Source organism: Alligator sinensis, unplaced genomic scaffold, assembly GCF_000455745.1.
Source record: "Alligator sinensis unplaced genomic scaffold, ASM45574v1 scaffold755_2, whole genome shotgun sequence".
Taxonomy (NCBI): domain Eukaryota; kingdom Metazoa; phylum Chordata; order Crocodylia; family Alligatoridae; genus Alligator; species Alligator sinensis.
The window spans coordinates 1,226,369-1,237,061 of NW_005841883.1; the positions used below are offsets into that span (position 1 = coordinate 1,226,369).

The 10,693-nt window shown below is 41.7% G+C and overlaps 1 protein-coding gene across 10 annotated transcripts in view; it reads right to left on the minus strand.

The window, feature by feature from the left end:
- Positions 1-10,693, minus strand: part of CARF (calcium responsive transcription factor) — a 56,151-nt gene that overhangs the window by 34,260 nt on the left and 11,198 nt on the right. For 7 of the 10 annotated variants that reach the window (XM_025196672.1, XM_025196671.1, XM_025196674.1 and 4 more), the window contains 2 exons: positions 10,475-10,604; positions 8,886-8,970 (listed from right to left, as the gene is read on the minus strand). In XM_025196672.1, coding sequence (XP_025052457.1) covers positions 8,886-8,970; positions 10,475-10,604 — 215 coding nt within the window. Of the gene's footprint in view, positions 1-8,885; positions 8,971-10,474; positions 10,684-10,693 lie in introns of all 10 variants that reach the window. The other 3 variants (XM_025196678.1, XM_025196681.1, XM_025196677.1) reach the window with 1 other exon arrangement.

Sequence of the window (10,693 nt, forward strand, 5' to 3'; positions counted from 1 at the left end):
AATGTTACCCTTGCCTTTTTTCTGACTCCCTACATATCTGAAAAAGGACTTTTTGTTATCCTTGATATGTGAAGCCAGATGGAGCTCAGTTGCAGCCTTGGCTTTTCTGATCCGCTCCCTGCAGGTACAGCCCAGTACTGAGTACTCCTCCTTGGTGGTAATTCCATCCTTCCATCCTTTGTAAGTCTCTCTTTTGAGGCATAGGAGGTCCTCAAGTCCCTTAGTGAACCAAGGGGGTTGCTGTGCCCTTTTACTACCCTTCCGCCGAGATGGGATGGCCATCCCTTATGCTGTCAGGATTGCTCCCTTGAGGAGCAACCAATTCTCTTGGACTCCTCTTCCTGTCGCGTCATGGTCCCTTAGGGCCTCAACAACAAGCCTCCTGAGCTTGTCAAAGTCGGTTTTCCTGAAGCTTGTGGTCACTATCACCCAGTTTTCCATCGATTCTTAGGTCACTGACTAGGTCATCCCATTTGGCCAGTATCAGGTCCAGCAATGCTTTACCTCTCACTGCCCCATAGACTTCTTGAGTCAGGTAGAGCTCGTCCACACACGTGACGAAGCTTTGCAACCAATCGGATTTGGCCGAGTGCTCTTCCCATTAGACGTCTGGGTGGTTAAAGTCTCCCATGACAACCATGCACCAAGAGCATGCAGCCTCAGCCAGTTCCCTGGTGAACTGCTGGTCCAAGTCTTGTTTCTGGTTAGGAGGTCTGTAGTAGACTCCTACCATGATGTCCCCTGTGCCATTTTCAGTGTGGCAGAAGGCCACCTCTGTTTCTCCCCAAAAACTCTGCTCTGTGACAATTTGGTTAGTATAGGCCTTGCAGAGGGTACACACCTTACCTATCTCTTTAGGTAACCTGAGCTGGATACATTCCTGAGGGAGAGAGGAAACCTGCTCCCTCCGCCTACATGACTGGCATCACATAGCTAGGTGAGGGGCTTGGGCTCCTTGGTAGGCTAGAGACTGACAGTCTGCCCAGCAACCAATGATGCATTTCAAATTGGTTGGCTGACAGACAACAGGTGCTGACCTCCATTGGACCAGGTAAATGAGGTCATAAGGGCTATATAAGTTAAGGACTGCCCAGGAGGAAGAGCAGTAGCCATGAGGAAAACTCAGAGAGAGAGAGAGAAGAGCTGGACCATCTGTAACTTGCTCTCTCTCTCAAAACTCATGATCAATGAACTGCCTGCCTCCAGAGGGAATCTCCACCTGCCTCTGGATGATACTTGTGAGTAAACTACCTGAGATCTAACTAGATATATAAGCTTGCAGTAACTCATATGCATGATCAAAGGCTACTCCAGCCACCCTGTTTGCTCTATGGGATTTATCTGATACTACTCAACTCTGTACCCTATTCCAACCCTACTCCTAGTAACCAATAAAGTTCTCCTTTGTACCTAGCGTGGGAGATTTATTGGGATTAGGTCTAGATTATACCTTGGAGTCCCCTTGGTTCGGCTGACTAAGAGAGACCACTCTCTTCCAACTGAGGGAAGCATCCCAAGTTCTTGAAGCAAGTCAAGTACCCTCAAGGGCTACAAGGCCTGTGTTTCCCAGGGGGTGCAGTGCCAGAATCAAACCCATCCCTGGGTGGTGGCAGCTCTACCCCCAGGCTAGCAGGTGTGCTCCAGGAAGGGGGCCGGCCAAATGTGAGGTGCCCCCAGGGAGGCACTCGGAGCCTGGAAGGTGGATGGGCACAGTGAGGTGGGTGGCTCAGCACAGGAGCACCCCCTACTGGCCCACCACATTCCCCACGTATTCTAACCCAGAGACTCCAGTTGTCCTTCCTGGGAGCCAACGTCAATTTGCAGGGATGTGTAGCTGTAGCACCCCCACCCCTTTTATCTGTACAATCTCACCTGTAAAGGGTATGGCCATCTATACCGGTGGCCCAGCCACCAGGTCTCCGTTATCCCTATGAGGTTGTAGTCATTCTTGTTTAGCAGGAGGACCAGTTCCTCCTGTTTATTTTCCAAGCTCCTGGCATTGGTGTACAGGCAGGTAAGTGTCCCACTGGGGGCCCCTGCCTTCCCTACAGATCATTTTGTGGCTAGGGTAGGGGTGGGTTCCCTTAAGTGCCTTAGCTTGCTGGATTTACAAAGGTTGCCCAGTGGGCTTGCAGGGGCGGTAATCCCCCCTGCCAGCTTAGTTTAAAGCCATGACACCAGTGCCAGTCTTTGGTTGACTACCTTGACCCATCTCTCCCTCCTCAGCCCATGACCCACAACCGGAACGAGCAAGGAAAAGACCACCTGCACCCCCAACCCGCTAAGCCCCACTCCCAGAGCCCTGTAGTCTCTCGTGACCTGGCTGGGATTGCTCCAAACTGTGTCATTCATGCCAACATGGATAAGGAGCATAGGGTAGTGGTCGGAGGGCTGGATAATCTTTGGGATCCTCTCTACTATGTCCCGGATGTGCGCCCCCGGGAAGTAGCAGACCTCCCAAGCTAGGGGGTTGGGGTGGCAGATTGCTCCCTCAGTCCCTTTCAGGACAAAGTCTCCCACAACAACCACTCTGCGTTTCGTCTTTGCCACAACAGCCTGAATGCTCACCCATGGTAATTAGTGGACAGACAATGACACTATTTTAATATGAATGGGCGGCCGAACACTTCTGAGTATAAATCACAGCTGATCCATCATACTTGAGTGGTCTGTCCAGTACCATCCCCATAGGCAGATCTAGGATTCTGGAAAGGGGGGTACAGATGGTGCAGTTCATCATCCCATATAATACAATTTATTCATTTTCTCCAGGTAAAAAGAAACTAGAAATGTTATTAATAAAGTAGGGGCTTCAAGCTATATTATTCAGTTTAAGATGAAAGCAAAAACAAATATAACTTTATTGGAATGAGTTAAAAACAATCTGCTGGGCTGTAAAATAAGACATTATCAGACAACAGAACTGCAAAAGAAAGGCTAGCTTGACTAGTGGATCAAGACCATTAAAAAGGTGAGAGGATGATTAACACCTGTGGAATGGAGTTTAGAATGGATCAGGTAGATTTTAATGAACCATGAGTTCAACTGATGTTCTTACTGCTGCCTGAACTGAAGTGATGTTGCCACTGCCAGACAGTTTGTTTGAAATTTTGGGTTGAGCAAGAATCAAATGGGGGTGCAACTGCAACAGTGCACCACCCCCGAATCTGCTCCTGACCATCCTACAGAAGCTAAATCATACTAATTTAATCCTAATTTACTCAGAGGGATGCTGCCCCACTAAGTTCTGCTTACCATGGGATGGGAATAGATATGTGAAATGGTCACAGTGAATTCACAGCTGAACAGTACTAATTCTGCTACTCCTTTAAAACACTAGCATTGCTCTTCTAGACCATTTTTCATGAAAACCTACTCTGAGCAGATCTGTCTGTTAGCAGCAGGAAATGTGTTATATCTAAATGCTTACTGCAGTTTAGCGCTCATGTCATCTAATCTTGTATCTTTTTACTCAGCACCTAAGCCTACGCTAGAAAATAAAATACTGAACAACTTACCTCAAACTTGTAATAAACCCATTCCTACAACCATCATCAAGGAAACAAGTAATCCTTATTCCATGCCCTGAAAAATCTATAAACTTGGACTTGCTCCTCTGTTCAAATCATAGGTACTACTAGCCCAGATGCTGGAGGCTCTGTTTAAACCACTGTAATGCTGCACAGAGGAGAGAACCTTGTGTAGGAAGGACCCAGAGCACAGAAGTTTCTGTTGAACACACAAAATACCTTATATTGCACCAAGAAGTGAAACAGAACTCAATCTGCAGAAGTTAGGACAACATACTCCCTGCAACCAGATCTGGTCTTTAAATTGGTGATTGTATGTATTCTACATTCAGTTTCTAAGTCTTTAAGGATAGCCCCATCTAGAATCCACAGCAAAAATCCAAACCGAAGGTTACAAAAGCATGCATATAATAGAGGGAACACAGAAGAAAGACAGTTTAGTAGTTAGAATATTAGTCTGAGAATTTAGAAACCAAAGTTCAGTTCTCTGCTCCACCAGGTTTTTTGTAACTCCTTAGGCAAGTCGCTTTTAGGCTATAAATAGGCACTGCATTTGTACAGGGAAAAAAGTCTTTTGTCCCATGATTGTACAGATATACATAATCCACTGTCTTGTAGCCATTTTAAAATGGTCAAAACTTCACCATAACACAAGGAGTTACAGTTACAGCAGATTAATTTGCTGTTTATCTCAAGAGGATCGGAGAGGGGACTGAGCCTACGTACAAAGATTGCTCCGATTTTATCAGATTACCAAAAACATGCATTTAAGAAGAAGGCAACTTAATCAAGTGGTCTATGGCAGTGACTTTTTGAAAGACAGAAAGCTAGTCAGTCATGGTAGTCTAGAGTCAGCAGAAGGCAGGGTACTTATGTACCTCAAACTAGCTAACTAAGATATATAGAAAGAGCATAAGCTTTCATAAATTCAAGCCCCATGTACTCCATTTCACAGCCCCTAAGATATACTATTGGGCACAGGGCTGTGTCTGCTGTGGCAACAGCTCCTGGGGCAAGGTGCCATTCCCCCCACCCAACATCCCCTCATCATATACACTCAGGGTTAGTGTCCCATTCACATCCTCCCATTCTCCACCATGTTACTGGACACAGTTCCATCTTTTAAAATATGCAGGAGGCAATTTCCTATCAGAATCACTTTTACAATGATTAACAACAAAAGCCAAGTGTGATGAACTATGGATTTTATTGTGATATTTACGTGTTAACTGTGTTCATATTGTTATAACATCTGTGATTCAATTTCCTGTGCAAAGAAAATAAGAGGGCTATGTGCTAGGGCTGCCTGCATGCAGGATGAGACAAGGTGGACCCTTTGCATCAAGTTTTAAAAGGTTTTGCTGACATATTAATCCAAGAAGTATCCAAAGGAAATAAAATTGAAAACGGAAGAGCAGACGGGGGAGCAGGGAAGGCAGCCTGTCAGCTCCCGGCCAGAAAGACTGGAGGACAGAGAAGTGAAGGAGCTTTGGGGAGTTGGAAAGGGAACAAGTGAGTATCTTTGGGGATGCTCAAGGCTGTGTGGGCCGGACTGGGGACAGAGGAACTGCTTAACTCCTTTAACTGGCTGGATGGCCCTTGTCCCAATAAATGCCTTTAATAAACAGACTGGCTTCTGTGCTGCTTGGAATTTTTGGCTGCACTCAATTCCTGCAAGGAGGTGAAGCCCCTCTCTCAGGAGAGAAACTAGATGCTAGCTCCTTGAGTCAGGACCATGGAGAGTGAGCAACCAAAATGCCAAAATTCTCAAAGCTGGAAGGAGCTTTGGGTCCTCTCCTGCTCTAGAAGCCAAGCCTAGTGGCTTCAGGGGGGCAAGGTGGTACTCTCAAAGGCCAAAAAGGGTGGTCCCTGAACACTCTCCATCACTCCAGAGGGTGCTCTGTAATACCAGGGTCAAGTACTTCTTAGAGTAGGTGTTTACCTACCACAGCCTCTGTTTGTACATGGCCAGCTATGTTGCAAATATCAAGAGCGAAATAATTTGACAAGCTGAAAATGCAAATCATACAGAGAAATGAACAAAGAATAATACCAAACTTGGAAGCATTTACACAAAAAATGTGGCATTCCACAAAATCCTCCAACAAAATCTATAATGACAAATTCACCCCCCTCAAGATCAGCTGTTTTTCTCTCCTTCATGACTTGCAAAATGACTGAACTTGTTTGTTCAATGATGGGCTTAAACATGCTTTGGAAGCAACTCAAAGTTCACGTGATTTCAAAATGTAAGTGGAATATTTTGTTATATTTTTAACCCCAGTTTTCTCTTAGGATTCTGTGGAAATAAAGTTGTTTGCTTCAAAATAAATCACTTGATCAGCTGTCTGATAAAGCTGAAAAGGGTCAAAAAGCTGCCAAAGACTTGGGCAATTTTTAAATTGATTTGAGTAAATACAGTATCATTTCTAAGACAACCCTGAATAATTAGATTCTATACATGGAAAATGTGCAAGTTTGTAATACTTTTCCATGTATAGAATCTAATTATTGGAAGATCGTTTCTAATTCAGAGATGGGAAGAAGGGGCTGCAGGGGGATATATGTCAACAGCTAATCATTGTGAGATGGACAACTACACTGTTCGCCTGTCTTATTTCCAAGCAAAGCATCAGCTCTTCCCCTTTTCTGCACCATTCACTTCAGTGAAATGAATATAAAATCTTATATGATCATAGTTTTTCTTACGTGAAACGTGCAGGAAGCAATAGCATCAGCATGTAGAAGTCGTAGGGGACTGGGGGCCAACCTTTTTGACAGGCATGCCACAAGTGAGCCCCAAGGACCCTTCCGAGGGGCCAATCCAATCCCCTTCCCTTGCCTGATCTGCTGAGATTTCCTGCTTCCTGCCCTGTGCTCCCTACCTGATCTGCTATTCTGCTCCCTACTCTACCTGCTGCTGTGCTCACCTGTCTCCTCCCTGATATGTCACATGCCACACAAAGATGGCCTTATCTCGAGCCAACTTGTGGCACACATGGCACCCTAAGGCAAGTTGTGTGTTTAGAGCAGATAGGCAGAATGATTCAAGTAGGCTCAGGGAGAGCACTGTTAACAGGATTCCTTTATACCTCTGGAAAAGCGAAGCTTTTGTTGCTAAAAATCAGCATTACAGCACTGGCCAGATTACCCTTCACCCTTTGGAGCAAAAGAATGCTACTGAATGCTAAGGGCTGAGCCTACTATTCAAAGAAACCATGGATTCAAGGTCATGCCAGTTATTATACATGACCAATGGCATATTGACACTGCATTCACTTGCTCTTTTCCCCCTCAGCATACACACACAGTCTGACATTGTTTAAGTCTGGTTCTAGCCTGTCAAGTGACTGAAAAAATGGAATTGAAGGGTCCCCTGTTTTGGGTTCAAGGATTTCTGCTGCAAGCATGTTCAAGTCAGAAATAAAAAGAAGTTCGCTCTCAAATTTAACAGTCCTACAAACTCACCCCTTTTTTCTTTTTACCCTACCATTAAATTTCTGCAGGACAGGAGGGGACAAGTTACATCCCAAAAAAATCCCATTGTTTCCATACTATATCCTTGGTGACATCAGTACAACCCGACTGCCTTTAGTGGATTTACACAGTGCAAACATCTGGAGTTTAATAAAACATGTCAGCTGATGATACATATAGAATGGAATTCAACCTGTTTCTCATTAGCCCTGTTGGCTCTGAGGGACAAATAGGAACAAGAAATAAATAAATAAAAACAGAAAAAAAGGTTTCTATTACTAAGAGGTGAAGAGGCCTCTGAATACACACACAGAATAGTTCTGTTGAGTAGCAGAGATTTTACACCCTCACAGTAGAACTGCCCCTTTAAGCAGTGGCAGGTGTGATTTTATTTTTTTTATTTTTTTTTAAAGAAAAATAAAAATAAAAATTAACCAACTACTGTACTGTTCCAAGAAGGCAACCTCACATTTTCAGGTTCAAAATTTAGGGGGAGGAGAGAACACAACTCCCCAGCCTCCCCACCAGATGTGACAGCATTCTATACTGGTCTGTTTAATGTTTCTGCGGGGGTTGCAGCATGATTACTACTGGATTGTCGGGGACCCACTTACAAGTCAATTTTGCATACAATTTGAGCGCAATTTTTATGGTTATTTTTATTTTGGGGGTGGGGGGGCAGGAAGCAGGGGCAGCAGACATCAGAACACTATGGTACCTGAATATTGTGCTAATGCGACTTTTATATAGATTTTTTAAAGGACCCAACAGAGAGAGATACCTAACTGCCACTTTATTTTTATATAAAAGACTTTAAAAAAAATTAAAAGCAAGATTAAATGACTAAATACTTACTACAGCCTGAACAGGTGTTACAGACAAGAATAGCATATTCATGATAAACACGACAGAAGGAATTAAATAATTATATGAAATGTATTGACCCCTGAACTCTAACAAGTAACCATTTGTTTACAATAATCAATCATTTATTAAAGCCTTGTAAGTATTTATAAAAGCAACTTTAATATAACATGCAGCCTTTCACTATAAGTAGTAGTTATCCCTTCACACAAATAGGAACTGCACAGGACCAAAGGCCTGTGAATGAGAGAGCTTGGCATCAGGAGGCCTCTGGCTTAAGTCTAGGGATCAAGAGTAAGGGACAAGCATTCAACCTATAGTTATAAAACTAACTATAAAATGGTATGCAAGTGTTAAGAACTGCATACTGAACAACAAGGAATATATAATTTCCCAAGTTTTGGGAAATGTCGAGGAACATAAAGGAATTAACTGTTGCAAAATTGCAACCACACTTCCCATATGATTGCCATAGCAAAGAGCTGTCTATTTACTTCAAGGAGGAAAATATCTGTGGTAAAATAAGAAAATCCTTTTGATTAATGAAACAAACAAGCAAACATTGTGTTGTCTGTGGGGAGTACCATTAAGCAAAATCACAAGATACTTTTCAAACATCTCAGATCATTTAGAGTACTTATACAAACGGCTCTATCCTGCAACCATACAGGGAATTTTTTTGCTTATGTAAATAAGTTGAACTCAACTGGTACAGGGCTACTCACAAAGGTATAGTTAGCTACATACAGTTGCAGAATTTGGCCCTCAGGAAGAAATACTTTAATCCATGGATTATTCAATAAAATAAAAAGAAACAATATCTGAATAAGCACCTGAGTTTCCCCAACACTCATGAATGGCTCTAAAACATTTCCGTTTTAAAAAGTCACCAGACATTTTTAATATACTTGTGAAATTTAAAACACACAAAAAAATTCTGTATCTAACATTTTATTTCTTTGGGTATTCCTCAGTTTAGATGAATTGAAAAAGTTAGGATTGTTTGCAGCCCACCTCACAGTGCCTGAGACGACGAGCCCACGCAGGAGTGTTTGGGGGTAGTGGTTGAAGAGGGACAGGAAAAGGGTCTTCCACCATCCTGAAAAGAAAATTCAACAACATAGATAACCAGGAGAGAAGAGCAACATCTACTCAAAGCTACAGGTAATAAAGAATTCCTTTGTTCTATATCATTGCATTATGACTATGGTTAATGCTTATCATGAAACTGTAGTCATGGTAGCCGCTCCCATGACTTTGGCAATTGTTTTTAAAAACAGTGGATATTTTTTTCATAATATATTTTTCTGCAAGTTACTGCTGAAATAATTAACAATTATATAATCAACAATGCCATATTTAAACTACAACTGACTTTTGTATTCACTCAAGCTGTCATTCAGTAAAAGCACAAAAGTATATCCTTATATTAGAACTTTTTAGCTTCACTGGCAAATATTAGATTTTTTTTCATAATGTTTGCTTACAGACTAAATAAATACATAAATAAAAATCACAGCCAGAACACTTTTGAGACAAACTGACCAATTTTGTTGGAGATTTACTGACATCTGTAGTAGAACTCTGGAAACTGAATCAAGTGTTTAAATTGAGAATTGTGTTTCCGTGCTTCCTTCAGGAGTGAGATGCAATATCAGTTTAGGGAATATTTCCAGCTCCCTAAAACCTGCATCTGTCTTACCATTCAAAGACCTAAGTTAATCACCATACCCTAAAAATCAAGCTCCAGACCTGCCTAACTCTTGGGAGTTTTAATATTAACATCTTCAAAAACTTTAAAAATGAATCCAAGCATCCATTCACAAAATATTTCCTTACATTTTATGGAAGTCTTCAGTATACTCAATATGTAAAACAATATTACTTTACATGGTTAAGATTATTGTAAATTTCTGTCTTTTTTGTTTACGTCAAATACTTTTGTAAGATTACATGCTCGCCAGATAGGGAACAAAGACCAGGAAGAAATCTAAATTAATATTTATAAGTTTTTTTCTTTTTTCTAAAACAAAAAGAAATGTTTATATAAAGAAAAATACTAAACTTCTCTCAGCTAGAGACTTCAGACAAAGTTTATCAGTGTACTGGAACACAACAGATGCAAGTCAGACTAGATCTTTAAAAAGCCATTTTAAGATCAAGCTCTTACCTATGATTCCTTAAAATCAATCAATCAATGCAAATACAAGGAATTGTATTCCCTCAAACTCCCACTGTCCTTTTTCACTCTCTGAACCATTTTCCATTCTCATTATGCAAATATCAGTCTAGAATAACTTTAATGGTCAAAACGGAGTACACCGCTGTTGAGATCAGACTGCATGCTTCTCTATTTACATTTAACACCCATCTGGCTTGCACTGTCAGGTTTAGACATTTTTTACCTGCTATATTGAAACCTTTTGTGTGTCACTCAATAGTAGTAACAGACTAATATCTTGGAAGGGGGAAAGGGGGGAATTCTGTGATAGTTCTGCACAAAAACATTACAAAAACATTATAAATTTAATTAATGAAAAACACTAACTGTAGAGGCATTAGTGATGCAAAGTGGTAGCTAGCTGTCTAAACTTCTGACCTACCTGGAACCTGTCTTTTTGGAGACTGTGAGGGACGCGTGAGGATGAAGGATATAACTGCTTGTACCATCTGCAATAGCAGCCACTGCAACAGTCTGTAAGTTCCCAGCATTGCGTTTATCTTCTGAAACATCTTTGCAAAAATAAAAAATCCTCCCATTTAATAACTGAACCACAGAATGGGAAAATGACAAGGTCTGATTAATCTTGATCTGTAGGGAA